The sequence below is a fragment of the Pholcus phalangioides genome, unplaced genomic scaffold, assembly GCF_987345545.1.
Source record: "Pholcus phalangioides strain wild (caught in Gottingen) unplaced genomic scaffold, Ppha-v1.0 ptg000015l_1, whole genome shotgun sequence".
In the NCBI taxonomy this organism is placed as follows: domain Eukaryota; kingdom Metazoa; phylum Arthropoda; class Arachnida; order Araneae; family Pholcidae; genus Pholcus; species Pholcus phalangioides.
This window is the reverse complement of record NW_028301608.1, coordinates 19,793,082-19,811,588: the sequence shown is the minus strand read 5'-3', so window position 1 is coordinate 19,811,588 and position 18,507 is coordinate 19,793,082. Positions and strand designations below refer to the sequence as shown.

Below are 18,507 nucleotides of genomic sequence, written 5' to 3'. Positions count from 1 at the left end.
TTAAGTGGCCGCAGCTCATTTCCAGATCACTTTAGTCTTACGAAGGTATTAACAACTGGCTGTTGCGAAGATGAATTTTTGGAAAGAGAGAAAATTCAACTGCCTTTTTGCGGGGAATCGAACCCACGTCCTTTCACTTTCATTTCGCCATCTGGTGGCATCGTCAATAGTTGTGAGCTTGGCCTGAGTCATGCCCGGCCGCCTATGTATGGTTCCTTCCAGTGCACACGAGCTCCAAGGAAAGATTGAGAGATTCGTTGCCTTTGTAGTCTAGTGGTCTAGGGCGTTCACCCGGAAAGTGAAAGGGCGTGGATTCGATTCCCCCGCAAAGGCAGTTGAATTTTCTCTCTTTCCAAAAATTCATCTTCGCAACAGCCAGTTGTTAAAACATTCGTATGGATAAGCGGAGAGTGACTTATCCTTTCACTTCAATCTTACTCACTTGGTCCAGATCACTTACGACACATTCACAGATCGCTTAAGTGACCCCGTGGCTCATGTAAGATCACTTTAGTGGCCCGCGACACGTATTCAAATCAATGAAATGGCCCGCATTATCCTAAAGGTTTAGCACCTTTGCTCTTTTAGGACAAACATAATTATCTCTCCCTATTTATTTTATAAATAATTTTAAATAATCGGGCATGGATATAAGCAATCTGTGGGTTGTAACTATATTTTCCCCAGAAATCATGTTAATCATGTCACGGACACCATATTAAAACATGTGCAATTTTCGTCCTAAAGTTACCCGGGTTTCCGATATCGAATTTCCTCTCTGAAATTTTTGAAGGAAAAAATATGCTTAGAATTGAGGTCTATTCGTTCGCGTTGGGTTCTCTCAGCTTCATTGAATGCTACGCAAACTTCAGGGGAAAAAAAGCTCTTGGACCTTTGTCCACATTTTTCACGAAAGTGTAATTCGAGAAGAAGGGAAAAAAACATGTTTCTTGTCAGTATTCAGCGAAACTTTCGAATTTTTTGTGCACGGGGGAAAAAAATGTCTTTCTTTCGAGGGTCTTTGATCTCTTTTTGATGTAAACACCAGCACACACATATATATTCGATCAGTACTGAAATATCAATGCATTTTCTGCTGGGTTTACTGCGATCGTCGTCGTCGATGTATCTATCAGCTTACATGTCTAGCGGCGTAACACTTTCAGTGCATCTATTTCTATATCTTCAACTTTTTCTTTCACTATAACATTAGGGATTTGGGATGCTCTTATTCACAGCTTGGGGATTCTCTGTGTACATCCTATGGTCTACGTAATGATGATATATTTTGGATGTAAAAAGTAAATAGAAGGTTGTATCGAGATTGATTTATTTGAACAAACGTCAAGGCCGTTGCCCTGCCGCTCAAAGAGCAACGACATTTTGAATGTAAATCATGTGCGATTTTGCCCCTGAGTTTTGACGAATGGAATGACTGTTCCAGGGAAGCTCCTACTAGACGTGGGACCCTCAGTAATGACCAGAGGCGTCTTAATAATTACTCATACGGTCACTAACTTGATCACTAAAACGGTTACTCACGTTGTCACTCATATAGTCACTCTTTCACTCATACGACCACTCACTAACTCATATAGTCACTCACTCACTCATATAGTCACTCACTTGATCATTGATATGGTCATTCACTCAACCATACAGTCACTCACACTTTTTCCTTCATGTGGTCATTCACTCACCTACTCATTTGGCTATTCTTATAGTCACTCACACACACTCACTTCATCACTCGTACGTTCACTCACACACACTCACTTCATCACTCATACGGTCACTCACACACCCATACAATCACTCACACTCATTTACTCCTACTGTCATTCAACCACTCACTTGGTCACTGCCTCGTATGCTCACGTCCTCACTTATACTCAATTATATGGTCACCCACCGGATCACATGGTCACTAATACGGTGAAAAGTTTTTTTTTCCAATTTCCGAGGCAAACTTTCAATGGCGAAATTTCCGGGGGCAAAATGTGCTGGGGACAAAACGTAACAGGTGCGAAATGTCGGAGACGAAATTTCGGGATCCCGGAAAAAGAAACAGCGTCATATGTGGGTAAGGATTCAGTACAATGGATCACATCCAAACAATCAGGGAACTTATAGAGAGACACAAAGAATACTAATTACCGTTATGTATGGCCTTCATTGATTTTGAGAAAGCATTTGACTCACATCTGCTGTTGTTAAAGCTCTAGATATAATTGGGGTAGAGAAGACTTACATCAATATCATCAAGAAAATATATGACAAAGCAACTGCAACGATTCGTTTGGATAAAGGAAAAGAAAAAATTAAACTTGGAAAAGGAGTCAGACAGGGTGATACTATCTCACTAAAACTTTTTACCGCTGTTTTAGAAGAAGTATTCAGAAAACTGGATTGGGATAAAAAGGAATTAAAATAAATGAAGAATTTCTCAACCATTTGCGTTTTGCAGACGACATTGTTGCTATCAGCAGTAATCCAGACGAACTAAAAGAAATGGTACAAGAATTGGCGAAGGCAAGTATTCAGGTGGGCTTGAAAATGAATCTGCAAAAGACTAAAGTTATGTTCAACCCCTTTGCATTGAAGAGGACAATCTTGCTCAACAACACAGAGACAGGAGAAGTAGAAAGCTATGTATACCTGGGTCAAGAAATTACCATGGACAACAGAATCATTAATGAAATAAACAGAAGGATCAGGATTGGATGGAGCACTTTTGTCAAAAACTGTGTAATTCTGAAGAGTCGCATGCCATTATGCTTGAAAAGAAAAGTTTTAACCAGTGTGTGCTACCAGCAATGACTTATGGAGCTGAAACATGGACACTCACAAGCATCACAATACAAAGGCTACAGACAACACAAAGGAGCATGGAAAGATGTATGCTAGGCATCACAAGGAGAGACAGAAAACGAATCACTTGGATAAGGAACCACACAAAGGTATATGATATCATGGAAAGAATCAAACGTTTGAAATGGAAATGGGCTGGACATATTGCAAGAAGACAGGACAACAGATGGACCACAAGCACTCTAGATCGGTACCGCCGTTGTGTTAAACGTTCGAGAAGGCGTCCCCACGCATGATGGATTGACGAGATCAGGAAAGTGGCCAAAGTCAACTGGATGGCTAAAGCATCAGACAGAGCAGAATTGAAAAATATACAGAAGACCTTCATCCAGCATTGGATTGAAAATGGTTGTTATTGATGATGTGGGTAAAACTGTTTATCCGTATTTAACGCTGTTTTTTTCGCAGCTTTCCCCCCCTTTTTCAAAGATCTCAGTGAATATTGCAATTAGAAACATGGAATTTTTCTAGTTGGTATCAGGAATGGTTGGGCAACAACTTTGTAATTGGGTTCTGGAGAACAGGGTGTCCGTATAAAAAGGTATCATTTTTATTTTGATAACTGCCCGACCCCTTGTAACATGAATGACATATCTGGGTACTATACGTTATTTGGATACTTTTTCTAATTGGAAGTACGCCTCTAGGACCAAATGTTCGCCAATAAAATGCCATATCCCCTCTCTTCCTGTTACCTATGCACCCTGTACATATTTTTATATTTTATAATTTTTCATTTTTAATATTATATTTACATAAAAAGTTGGCTTTTGTATTTGAAGTAACTGTACAACCGCTTACAACATCAATGACTTATATGAGTTCTACTCGTTATTTTGATACTTTGTCTCAGGGATTCTTGACCTATGGGTCGCGACCCAAAGTTAGGTCGCCGTGACTTCGGAGTTCGGTCATTCAAATCCACTTACAGCCAGGGATTCTTAAGCTATGGGTGACGACCAAAACTTGATTCTCATAGGTTTTAAAAATGGATCGTAAAAATCCACTTATTGCCAATATTCCTGAGCTATGAGTAATGACTCGAGCTTGATTGACAGGGGCTTCCGAGATGGGTCGTACAAATCAATTTACAGTGACGGATTCTTGAGCTATGGGTTGTGACCTTAACTTAATTCACATACATTTTAGAAGGGGGTCTTACCAATCCGCTTACGGCCAGGGATTCTTGAACTATGTGTCAAGACTAAAACTTAATTCGCAGCGGCTTCTTAGATGAGTCGTGCAAATCCACACACAAGTGATGTTATAAAAATAGACTCTCTTATTGCATCACTGGTTTCATCAATTTTAAAAACAAACAGTTCCACGGGTAGCGAATCTGATCTTATTGTAGATTTTGCGTCGCGACTGAAAAGGGTTAAGAACCCCTGTTATTGAAGGTATGCCTGTAGGAGTTCGCTATTGATACGAGTGAAATGTAGCCTAAGGAATTTTCTTTTAGTGCCCTGTATATAATATTGAAAATATAAGATTAATTATGCTGTACGTATCTCCTATTTTCAATTAATCAGCTATTTATACTCGGTTTTATAAGCTGATTTTTAGTAAATGCTTTTTCGATCTTTTATCTTTAATGCATTTTCTTAATTCTTCGTGGTTATTAATGATTAGCGACGAAAATAGAAAGTATTATCAGTTGTCATGTGTAGCCTTCTAAGCAATTAATAGTCTATTTCTGCTGTCATGGTTTCGTTTCCTGGAACGTACTGTGAGGTTAACATTCGCGTTCTGTAAGATTATCCAATTTAAAAATATTAGAATATTTAAAGAATCTAATGCTGGAGAGATTAAAGAAAAAAGGAAATGAAAATTTTCAATAATAAATCAGTTGCCTAAAGAAAACGCTATAATTAGAATTCTCGAATCCGGAATACGGATGATTATTTCAAAAATGCGAATTTTTATGGTATTATACAGTGTAGTATCTTACTTTTCAATTACTAATCCAATCAAAAACTTTCCAGATGCGTCATAAAAAGTTGATATTTTCCCTAGCAACGTCCGCATTGAGGATTCAATTGTCTCGAAGATCGTATCGGAAAATATTAAAGCTTATTAAAATATCATCGATGCCATTAATATAATACAAATTAAAATCTCATCATATATATATATCTCATAAGATGAATAGATAATCTTATCATATATATATCTTAATAAGATAGATCACGCATGGCCTTTTAAAGTGTCATGTTCGATGGTTTTATTTTCAAGATGAAAAGTGAATCTAACAAAACAAATCGCCAATAATCAATTTCGAATTAATTATACTATTCCCATGCTAGCGTTGTTATCGTGAATCGAAGCGTAAACGTTTTTATTTATGTAAGAGAATTGCGACGATACTTTCATAATGCACTTTTCAATCATGTTGTGAATTAAGTTTTGACGATAACGTTTCAACGTCGACATCGTTCATTTGAAATATGCGTTTAGTTATCGTTGCCGAAAAAAACAACAAAAAAACTACTACAGTCAAGGAAAAAAATTCTTCAAAAACTTCGTATATAGTTGAAACTTGCAAAAGAAAATTTGTTTTCCAAGCTTATTATGAGTTCGGGATTATAGTTAGTTGCATCCAATATAAAGCATCATAGAAGGTTATCGTACAGTCTCTTTGTACTTCTTTTAAGGGCCAATGTAATGTTCCCAATTGGGAACATCATTAATCAGAAAAAAATAAAGTAAATTTTTTTCATGTTCATTTCTTTTTCATTTCATTCCATTTTTTCTCCCAGCGCCCCCCAACTCAATCTAACACATAGAATCCTATGCTATACCCGTAGTTTCTACCGCCGACCTGAAACATTCCATCGCCCCCCCCCCCCGGGGACGTTAACGCCCACGTTGGGAATCACTGGTCTAAATTGAAGGATCAGAAAAGGAAATAAAATGAAAAAATTACGAAAATCTATCTAAATCGGAATTCGGCCGGTAAAAGGTTTTAATGACGTGATGCTATATTAAATGCCGTTTTAAACTAGAAATTTTTCAATACCATGTAGTTAGCCGCGAATTGTATAGGCCCTACATATATATAAAGGAACAATGGCGTTTCAACAAGAGAAATATGGTTTTCTTTCTTTCCAGGGATGTTTTTAGCTTTTGGTTCCATACGCAGTCGAACCTCTACTCACTTAACATGAATTGAATAATTGTTTTGTCCGAGGACAATGGGAATATATTTGTGTTATTTTCGTTTCACATGAACATTCAAACCACGATGAAATACACTTGTAAGGGAAGAAATCTTTATTCACACACAGAAGTATGTAAGAGGGCCGGTTCGTTACTTATGCGTAGCAGCGTATAATTCGTGCATGCAAATTAATCCCTACATGTCTCGAAAACTTTCGAGACTTCGAAAAGAAATGAAAAGTGACGAAAATCAGGAATTTTACCCTAATATATCTTGGAAAATTTTCACCCTGTTGCCATGGGGTGAATTACTTTCGAGATGAATGGAGAGATGTAAATTTTTCGATGATGTTTTTTTGGATCGGGGTTCATAGAAGTATTATAATTTTTGTATTCACTCAGATAATAATTTTTTCTCAGGTTCAACCATCACGGAAAATTTTCGCACTCTTTGCTGATCATTTTTCATATTTTAGTCAGAATGAATCAGATGATTTCCATTCTTTTTGGACATTTTTGGTGAACCATCCTGTATTACTAGCTGATTCACAAGTCACAGAAAAAAGGGAAAAATATTTACATGAATTTGTAAATTATTTCCAAAAGGGCTGCTGCATGTTGCTTCCACAGCTATGCATATAAAGAAGAGGGTTCTTTCCATAAAATCAACTTTATTAACTTTATAGTTAAATTTAATTTTTATCAAGAGGTTGCTCTTTCGAGTAAAGTATTTGTGCAGTGATCTTATGCAGTTTACGCATGGCAGCTGACTTGAAACATCAAAAGCGCCATCAAACGACCAAAAACGACCAAAAACGAAATATTCAGTCAATATATATAGAAATAGAAATTTCACTTCTCTTTCTGCATATTTCTATGAGAACAGTACGACGATACTTTATATGGAATATTGATTTTTCTTAATTTTCTGTGAGTTTTGGATCACCCTATATCGGGAAAATACCATTTTACTGATTCATTCAAAACTTAATTTTTAGTTCTTTTAGCAGATAATTTGAAAAAAAAAAAATAGAATGATATAACATAATTTTGTGTGAAATAGTTCTATACTTCTTACCTATCGCTTCGAATATCACGTAGAGAATTAGAAAAATTAATATATTTAAAAATAAATGTGAAGGTAAAACTTCTTTCCTGATAAAAGTAAAAGGTGCAGAATTTTCAATAACAACTAAATGTGAGATGTCTGAGAGAATCATTGGAGATGTATAAAAAAAACTAGTTATTATTTTATTAAAATATTTGGATTATCGTTAACCTACTTTAAAAGTATTTCACTAAAAAATGTTTTAAACGAGTTAGACAAAGCTATGTATAGCCTGCTAAATAAATAATAGCCTATTTCCGCGTACTGTGAGGCCTACATTTATATTCTGAAACGTCATATAATCCAATTTGAAGAATCTGATGTAAAATATTCGAGATTTAAAAAAAAAAAAAGAATTTTCAACAATAAATATGGCTCAAATAAGGAAGTGTTACAAATCTAATTCTTGAATATGGAAAATGGATTATTTTTTTATTCAAAAATGTGAATTTTTATGATATTAATACATATTATCTTGCTTTTCAATTACTTTTTCACTGAAAAATTGATGTGTTATAAAAAAGCTGATATTTTCCCTAGGAAAGGTCGCATTGATGATTCAATTTTCTCCAAGATGGTATTATAAAATTCCAAGCTGATTAAAGTACCATCGGTTCAAATATAATAGATATGTCTTATAAGCTCATTAAATTAATCTCCTAAGGTAATTATGAACGTATGCGATAGCGCGCGCGTGGCCTTTTAAGGAGTCATGTTTGCGGCTTTTTTTTCTTCGGAAGGAAAATAAATCCAGCAAAACAGTTCAGCATTAATCAACTTTAAATTAATTGCGCTACCTCAAATAGCATTATTTGTCGAGAATCGAAGCATAAAAGTTTTATTTTAGTAAGGGAATTGCGAGAATACGTTTATAATGCATTTTCCCGTTCATGTGTTGCGCATTAAATTTTACTGCCGTTAAATTATCTCGTTGTATTTTCATACTACCTTGCTCAGAAAGATTATACTGATATTTATTTTTCTAGAGAACATATTAGCAGCATGGCTCACGAAATATACTCATAATTCGATTACTGCTGGGAAAAATCTGAAATAACAAATACACATACAAATACAAAATCAGAAACAACAACAAGTCAATTGCTCAACAAGGTGACTGGAAAAAGTAAAAAGAAAAGGAAATAAAAATAAATAAGCTCCTTTGCGACACAATAACCTAGAATCACCCGTAAATAATCGAAACTAGTGTTCCCGAGTCGAAGTATTTGAAAGACGGCGTAAAAAAATTCATGATTCATCATATCTATCCCCTTGAAACTTAAATATCTCAATCATATCTCCACGACGCCTACGTTTTTCCAGAGAAAACATATTCAATGAATCACGGGTCTTTCTTTATACCTCAAACCTTGCATACCCATCAATCCTCTAGTGGCTCTTCTTTTCTCCCCTTCAACCAAGTCTATATCCTTCTCAAGATAGGGCAGGGCCGTGGTATTTCTGGATGTGCAATTTTCTGGATGCTATGCTAGATCCCGAAAATGAAATTTCTCAGTATATTTCAGGCCGAAAAAAATACCATCTCTTCATACAAAATGCCAACTGGGGCGAAAATTGCTGTAGTTAAGGGAGGCTATGACTCCACTCAACGCTTCACGCTACTAATGCGTGTTACAAGGAATTGAAAAGTGCTCTCTGGTGTATTGGTTAGCGCACTTGCCCGGTATGCAAGGGGACCCAGGTTTGATTCGCGGAGGAGACAAAATTACTTTTCTTTCCAAATATCAGTTTCGGCATATCATCCAGAAAATTCAATTCCTTAGTATATTTCAGGCCGAAAAATACCATCTCCCCATACCCGGATATTTGAAGTCCCCTAGTATTACAACCCTCTTATGCTTACATATATAGGAAATATTGTGTAGCTCGGAAATGTAATTAGGATCCTTATCGGAAAGGATAAAGATTTTCTTAAGATTGTTCTTGATAATGTCTTGTGTCAACAGATGCATACTCCAATAATAAGCTCACAACCCTTTTTGTTTTCAAGTTCCATCTCCATGTAGTTTCAATAACACTACTCTGTACGTTACACTCCCTAGCGTGTAAGCATGATTTAACATATATATCAATTCACCTCCCCCTTCATACCTGACATAACTCTGAAAAAAAAACTATCGTACCAGATATTCATCCCCATCGTTTCTCGAGTTTTTGTAACGGCTACATGATGAAGATCCTCCACAGCAATCATAGAATTCCACACAAGAAATCTTTTTTTATTTCCCAAACTTCCAGCATTTATTATAGCACATTTTAATTTGCCCCATGATGTGTTGTTAATCGAGAAGCCATCCAAGTCGGTATATATATATTGCATAACTCCCCAGCTATATTCTCATCATTCTCACTGATTACTCCACGTTCCCTTCTAACTAGTCAACACTTTCTGTATATTATAACACTTTCTATCGGCCTTTCAGTTGGTAAAATAATAGTCTAGACCGGGGGAAAAAATAGCTACGTTGGACATTATATTGGGACATCTTCAATCTTAGCATGTGTCATGGATGAAAGAGAAATGTCATCCAACATTGCAATACCGGTATACTGCAATATAATACAACATTTCAATTCCAAACCTTGAAGATTCGATGATGATTTCGATCCGTATTATAAAAATTCCAACTACACTTAAACCTACTTTTTTTTTAAAACTAATATGGGGCCTAGCTTCACAAAAGACCACTTGCCAGTCACGATTTTAGGGGAGGGGCGAATGAAATTTGTTACTGTTTAAATCCTAAATAGATGAACTTCTAGAAACACGCTTCGATGAATACGGGGAGCGATCTGTAGAATGTTAAAATAATATTTTATTAATTTAGAAGCCTCTACTGGGAAACGTCAACCACATGTTAGTCTTGATCAAGAGTGATGTCACAAGGGAAAACGACGAGTGGTCTAATCTTTCACTCACCGAATGGATGTCGACACTAATTAATGTACGTTATTCCAGAAAAGTACCGTAAACACGGATTATACTTTTTGCCTCACTTTTATAAAACTTTTTATTTAATCTCATGCTAGAAAATAACAATTACAAAAAATACTGAGATTTTTAAAGTAATTTTTCAAATAGTTCAAACCTTTCGTTAAAAAGCATTATGATATGCAAGGTGTTCTGTTAATGGGCCGACAAACTCATAGGGTCGTTAGTAGCCATCAAGAGGAACAAAAATTGCAATGGAACATGGTGTCGCAAACCACGTTGAGAGGGTGAAAATCGCGAAAAACGCATGCAAGCTCTGAATCCAGAGGAGACGAAAGGTGGATGTCAGTTGATCGCTGAATGCATTCGTGGGTTCACTCACCATATATGACGTAAGCAGCGTCGTGAAATGCATGCGCTGGGGTAGGATTACGCGCAGCGGACGACGTAAATTAGCGCTATTGCGGTAGTAAGCCCGTGTAGCCGTTAGTTGTGCGTTTCAGTGAGTATCGTGATGGCTGACTACACGAACGAGGAATACGCTGATGTGTATCTGATTTACGGTTGAACAGATGACAATGGGCGCTTAGCACAGTGGATGTACCAACAGCAATATCCGATTAGGCGTTGTCCGCAGCATACTACCTTCGCCACGATCGATCGACTACGTCGTTGTAGACTGTGCAATGACGTCGGCGGCAACCACTTTTACAACACAACTCTTGTAATAATTAATCAAATAAATCTTTTTGCAGTTATTATTGTACTTTTTTTCGTTTGAGCGTGACGTCGAAACCTGCATGCGTTTTTCGCGATTTTCATCCTCTCAAAGTGGTTTGTGACACTACGTTCCATTGCAATTTTTGTTTCTCTTGATGTCCACCAACACCCCTCTGAGTTTGCTGGTTCATTAACAAAACACCCTGTATATAACAAATCCCCTCCATTATATTTCATAATATTTTTATGAAATATATTTATTTTTATTTTGGGAGAAAGTGGCCCATACGTTGGGGAAACTTTGTCCCACATCAAATATTCCTGTTGTAAAACACTGTGAAGCATGCTTGGAGCAATGGAACCCTCTGGTTTTGAAGGAAAACTTCTCTCACGTATCCATTCACACTGGTTGTCAAAGCAAAGAAATGTTCGCAAATCAAGAAAGAGGAAAGACTAAACGACATTAGTCTTATTAGAAGTCTCAAATAGGTACGATACCTAAACTATGAGCCTTGTGTCAATCTTTTATAAGTTCAAAAACTAACTTTCAATTCTTGGCAAAACAGTATTCTCAGAAAAAAACTCTCTCTACTCTTTTCAATAATTTTCAAGTGTTTGGACACTTGTGCCATATCGGACCTTCAGTTAAAAAAATCGGACGTTCTGCTACACTCATAATCAGTCCTGGAAAATATTGTTCCGAATATGTCTCTGGCAAACACTCGAAATGGCAGAGTACCGAGCAATTTCACATACAAGACAAATTTATTTTACGGAACAGCTATGTACACGTATTCACAAGCAGCGATTTGAAACACAACCTACAAATAAGAAAAAACTCGTCTCCAGAATAAAATTCTACAAACTTCTCCTAGTGCTCTGCTGGTAGCGTCACTGTATAGCCGAAAATAAAGTTTCCAGAAAAATCTCGACGATTCTTGCGTTATCTTTACACTTCCTTGGTGGAATGACATCCCCAAATCATCGCTGTCGCCAGACTGGCCAAGTCTTTCGTCAATTTTGCGAGATTTACAGAGCGATACATTAATGGTTATTTACGGGTAAAAAAATGACATAATAAATGATAAATTGCGTTCAAGGCGCGTGTGTGCGGTGTGCAAACAATGTATTTCCTTCTACCAATGTCCTTTAGAGATTTGGGGTTTCCACAGTTTTTTGGCGGAGTTGACTCTAATGACTTATTTTCCTCAACAGTCTTGTTGTTAGTTTTAGCGCTACCAGTTCACAGTGTGGCTCAAGCATTTTCCGCTATTTCATCTAACTTTTTTTGGGACAAAGTAACCCGTTTTTTGGAGTTGCCAATACTGTTTTTGATCTACGCATTTTACCAAAAACCTTGACAGTTCAACAAAATAATTTTACATATACTTAATCGGGATGATATTGGCTTTAAAAATTTTGCTACTTACCGAAACTGTATCATGTACTGGATTCCTTGTACAAACGAAAGTTTGACAACAATGAAGCACGCATATCTGATAGGGTAATGAAAACAACACTGCTAAAACATAGCGGCGAGTATCAGAACTCAATTGAAGGTGGGCTTACCTAAATAGTGATGCGAAACTGCCGGCTACTATGCGAACCTGATGCAATCAGAAGTACATCTGTTACGATTTTTTCTTTTCGTTTTTTGGGACAAAGTAACACCCCAGTGTGCCAAAGTAGCCCGCGTTTATGGCATGAAAAATGAAGATTTCAACCTTCATTTTTCCCCTATTACTTTCAAAACAAATCCTCAAATGCACAAATGATAATTACTTCTCTCTAAGTTCATTTCTTTCATTTATATGAAATGACAGATTTGACTATCATGATTATTGAAATTAGATTTATGTTAATTGTATTAAATTAATTGAAATTTCTATTCAATTTGCCGCATCAACCTACAAGCAATTACGATAATAAAAAAAATTAAGTGAATTAATTTATACTCAATGGATTGGGAAAGTCTTAATTTGATTTAAAAGGATACCAATTGTTTTAAATGAGAGCAAAGAAAAAATTATTGTTTCCACAGCTTTGTTGGAAAAGCAGTTCGTATTTATACTAAATCCATTCCCGTATACATTTTTATTTTATTAAATTTCAGCAACTCATCAGCCTCTTTTTCTTCGAGTTATTGCAAACTTGAGTTGCTTTATTTTGGCTCTATGACATCCACATTTTTTAAGATATTTTTTTTAAAACAATGTCTTTATTTTATTTAATATCTACATTTCTTTTCTTCTCTTTTCCACTTTTTTTACAAGTCACCTTGTTGGGCAATTTACCCGAAGTGACTTTAAATGCAAATACGAAGGCCACAACAGACAAATTGTCCAACGAAGAGTAATTTGTACTCTAAATTGCATATTTAGCTTGTGTCACATTGATGAACTGCATCATTTGTTTTACAGGAGTCTGAGCCACGAGAAATACGGAAAAGATCTACGGTGTTGTTGAACAAATTGATGTACGCCCTACACCAAGCTTTCGCACCAGAGGATGAAGAAGAGGAACCAGGTGGCCCTGTTATAGCGGACGAGATGCCCCTGCATCGGCGTGGTCAATCCCGTAACACCTACTGGAGATGTTACTTCAACGCCGTATCCTGCTTTAGGAAAAAGCGTTAAAAATAAAACAATGGAGAAAAGTTATTCATTGTAAGTGATGCTATACCCAAATCAGTTTGAATCTTTTTTACACCCATCAAAACACGACTTTGTTTACATTTATTACACATTCGAAATTCCAAGGTGAATATATAGGGTGGATATTATGAACCGCCCAATAATTACACACGTGATTCCTTGTGGGAAAACTAATGTGGAAAAGTGTTTTCCGTTTTAGGATCGAACAAATATTAAGGGAGTTGTGAAGTTTTGAAAATTTGTGGCGTGTCAGTTTTCTAACGGTCAGTTACGCCAAACGGGAAATAAAAATTTGCCCCCAGTGGGCATGGGCGGTGATACGCCCCCCCCCCCAGCATCAAAAGTGGAGTGGGAAGATCTAATGTATATGTGCATATATGACTTGACATCATCATCATCGTGCCCCCCCCCCCCCAGACTTCCAAGTCTATCTTCGTCTATGCCCACGGATTGCCGTTAATTGAAAATGACCTGAAATATTCATTCCCGTCAGAAGCCAAGTTCGCAGTTCATTTTCCTTCACAATTGGTACTTTTTCCTATTCGTGTATACCCCAGTTGTTCATATTCTTTGTTACCTCACCCTCCCCCCTTCTTCAGAAATATTTCTTTCACCGCCTCCAACTCAAGTTAACCCATAGAATCCTATGTAATACCCGTAGCTTCTATCGCACCCCTTACTAGACCATTCAATCGCCCACAAAGGGGCGGTATTGAACACTTTGGGAAACACTGGTGTGGAGTGTAGAGTGATAAGAGTGATGTTAATCTTGTTATTACTTTGCACGTTCGTTGAATTTGGCAGAATTCGAAAGTCCGTCAGCAAGTTTTAATGCGTTATAACTCCATAATATTGGTCAAATCAAAAAACTGAAAACATTTTCCATGTTAGTTTTCACAAGAAATCACGTGTGTAATTATTGAGCGGTCAATAGTATCCACTCTGTATATATACAGTATATATATATATATATATATTGCCCGTATAAAGCTTCATAATCATAGATTTGGAGATAATTTAGTCACATTTGAAAATTCCAATCCTGCTGTCATAAGTGATTACTATTCATAAAATTCTGTACTCAATGGATGCGAACTTATAATCGCCAAACTCTGAAATAGATGTCAACCCACGCGTTTCACCGTGTATTCACTATGTCCGATTCGGTCTCTTTATAAAGGGAATATTTACAAAGCTCCGACATTGTCTTTGAAACACATTAGGTGGCAGTGTTAATCCCCTTTTTGACTGTCATCTTCAATTCCAGGTCGGCGTTACGCCTTGGCATGTCATCTCTGAAGTAGTTGACCCAACGACATTACAGCGGTAAATTATAATCTCGAGTTGTTTCGTTTCAAAGTGACCTGCGTCAACCTGAATGTCCCTGATCCATAATACATGGCAGTTTGCTGCGATGCTGTCCATTTTCCAGTCCATCCTCATAAACTATAACGTTCAGCATTAATTATATTTTCTATATGTAAAATACATTGGATCTCACTTATAACGTTTTCCAAAAAGCAGTCATGAAAAACGTCGTAAGCGGAGAAAATATTTTGAATGGGAAATCTAAATATATGTGAATTAGAGTCCGGACCCCGAACGTGTCTTACTAAGCGGGAAAACGTTTTAATTGGTGACGTTATAAGTGGGATCGACTGTAGTGTGAAAATGCTCAAACAATGATTTACTTTAGATAGGTAAATTGAAATATCTTCGTCAGTATTATGTTTAACAATCAATAAAATTATTTTTTAAATCTGATAACATTAATTTTATAAATTTGATAACATTAATTTTATAAATTTGATAAAGCAAATATATATACTGTACATATATACAGTAGCAAAATATTTTGGGGGTAAGCTTGCTTGTGAGACCCGAAAAATAATAATCGTTTGGTAAGTTTGATAAATTTATCACACTTTTACTGGTGAATATGCATAATACCCACAAGCGTCGTTGGTGAATTTGATAAATACTTGTAATTTATCGTCTTTATTTGTGATTATGTAATAATGTATTATGTATTATTATGTATAATGTCTAATGTAATTAGTTAATTTGATAAACATGAAAAAAATCCAAATGAGTGTAGTATGTGTGATGGATATCAGACCCCGATATAACGATAAAAAATTTTACAATCGTACCCCGATATAATGATACAATACATGTATGAATTATCATGTATAGTATATCATATAGTACGATTTATCATATTTACCAACGACGTGACGCGTCGGTATTATTCATAAACACCGGTAAAAGTAATAATTTTTAGTACTTATTGAATTTACCAACGACGCTTGGTACAGTGCATAATCGACAGTAAAAGTGATTATTTTTAGGAAATCTATCAAACTTCCAAATTGTTCGGCGATTACGCTTAAAAACACGTAGTTATTTATAATATAACCGGATTTACATATATTACATTTACCATATCATATATATACAGTCAAACCTCGTTAATGCGTCACCCGGTTAACACGTCACTCCTCTTACCGGGTCACTTTTTTGGAAGTCCCAATTGTCCTCAGATAGAAATTGGCACAGCTATAGTTTACTCCGTTTAACGAGTCACTCCGCTTACGAAGTCATATTTTTGCTCTTCCAAGAGTGACTCATTAACGAGGTTTGACTGTACAAAGCGATAAGTAGCAATAAGAATGGAATTAATGATTTAAAAAAATCGTCATGTATCAGAAAAATCGGTGACGTATGTAAGATGAAAGAAACATATTATGGTACAATTTTATGAATAGTAACACTTTCATTACAATAGCAAACAGATACTTTAAATTTTCTAATAAATAAGCAAACAGATACTTTAAATGATTTCGCATTTACGAGTAAAGATGTGCATGATTTTTTTTCAATCATAAATTGTGGAAGTAAATTTAATATTTCAAAAGCTAACCACAGAAAAAAAAATTTGAAAACAAGTTTTATTTGGTTTGGGTACCTGTAGTATGATGTACAGATTTATGTAATTTTAGATTGGATGACTTTTGAGATGACTGATAACTTCTTTTATAAAATATTTTTCAACATTTGTACAAACATACAGATGGTGTAGAGCAATGATTTCCAACGTGGGCGTTAACACCCCCTTGGGGGCGATGGAATGTTCCAGGGAGCGGTAGAAGCTAGGTATAACATAGGATCCTATAGGTTAGATTGTGTTGGGGGGCGATGGGAGAAAAAATTTTCTGAAGAAGGGGCCGATGGGACAAAAAGGTTGAGAAACTGTGGTGTAGAGGGTGTATCTTCATTTGATTCAAAAGTAGAAATGTATGTATGAGTCTAATTTTTACAGAGAAAGATACGGATAAGGGACTTCTGAATGACAAAAAGTATTAAATATTGCTGAAGTATGCCCCCCCCCCAACATAAATTTATATAATCGTTATCACAGGTCTTCAACGCATGACCCACGGGCCACATTTGGCCCTCGGAGCTTTTGTTGTGGCCCATTGATCGTTTTCAGAAAATGGTTGAAAACATTGTTGAAAAACGTTTAATTCTATAATTAATAAAAGAAAATAATTTCATAATAAATGAAAGAAATAATTCCAGAATTTATGAAAATTCAGAATTACTGAAACAAATAATTTCAGAATTAGTGAAAAAAATAACATAAATCAGAGAGGGTTAATAATAAAATAATAAAATAATAATAATTAAATAATTTCTGATAGAAATTATTTTTGACAATCAATAAAAAGATTATTCGCATATTTATTGAAAGAAATTATTTCAAGATATACTGTGTGAGAAGAGGAAAACAATTTCAAAATTGCCGAAACAAATAATTAAAGAATTATTTAAAGTGATTTCAGATTAAAAATTAATCTCAGAATTAATTAATTTAATCAGCAATTAATCAGAAACTTTTACTGAATTGGTGAAAAAAATTATTTCAGAACTAATTGTGAAATTTATAATAAGTAAAAGAAATAATTTCAGAATACATAAAATTCTTCAATTATTTTTGTCCCTAAGGCGACTGGATAGGGGTGTATTTGTCGATATTGTAGTAGCTATATTTGTCCTTATTTAAAACTCGGAGCCCCATTGGCCCCTTCTATTAACGCTGATGTCACTGAATCACATGAATTGCTTTCCCGCGGGCTTCGTGGAAATTTTCAATTTGGCCCACCGTGTTTGAAAGGTTGAAGACCCCTAATCTAAATTCTTTCTTTCTTTATTAATACTTTTTATAAAATTGTTTTATATCTTTTATATATTTTCAGGGTTTCCACGCAATCTGTGCAATCTTTCGGAAAAAAATCCAGGAGCCTTCACTTCTACCAAATTACTTTTTTTTTGCAAGACCTACAAAAATCGAAATCATTCAATTTTATGCATTATTACATAAACATGTATCCAATCTTGTTTTTTATACACAAATTGTGGAAATTTATTTTTCCCCATTTTTTTATCTACCAAATCACACCAGAAAAGAAATGTTCTTCCACCATATGTGTATTAACTATGTATAAAAAACACTCACAATACACAGTATGTATAAAAACACATATATCTCAAAATTTATTTTCTTCTAAATCTATTTGAATACCAACTTACCTGTATACCTGTTTATTTCTTTGCGTTATATTTCACCAAATAAATATTGATTTTGTTATTTTGATGATCAGAAGTTCGTTCTCGTTTTTACTTTATTAATACCTATAATTCAAATTCATACGAAATGTTTTTCTCCTCGCAATCGAATAGTTCACATTTTTGAGATTAGATCTACGGAAATATCAGGGGATTATATTGTTTATATAATCACACACACACGCTAATATGAAAAGCTTTTAATGATTAAGCTTTTGAAAAGGAAAGAATTCTAGAAATATTTTCTATTAAATCTTAGATATGAAATACTTACAAACACATTTCTTAAAACTTTGCTTTTCAGTGAAGAAATTCTAGAATTTTATTTAGTGTGTATTCCCGCAGTATTAAGTTTTATGTATTACTTCCGAAAATGTTTAACGGAGTTAAGTTATTATAAAAGAAAAAGAGAC

General features: G+C 35.3%; 1 protein-coding gene across 1 annotated transcript in view; it reads left to right on the top strand.

Moving 5' to 3' along the window:
- The window catches only part of LOC149075632 (uncharacterized), a 72,028-nt gene extending 53,901 nt beyond the window's left edge, over positions 1-18,127 (top strand). Inside the window, exons 2-3 of the mRNA XM_089245420.1 lie at positions 13,232-13,477; positions 17,725-18,127. Of these exons, the coding sequence (XP_089101546.1) occupies positions 13,232-13,447 (216 nt within the window). The 3' untranslated portion in view covers positions 13,448-13,477; positions 17,725-18,127. The remainder of the gene's footprint in view (positions 1-13,231; positions 13,478-17,724) is intronic.
- The last annotated feature ends 380 nt before the right edge of the window (positions 18,128-18,507 follow it).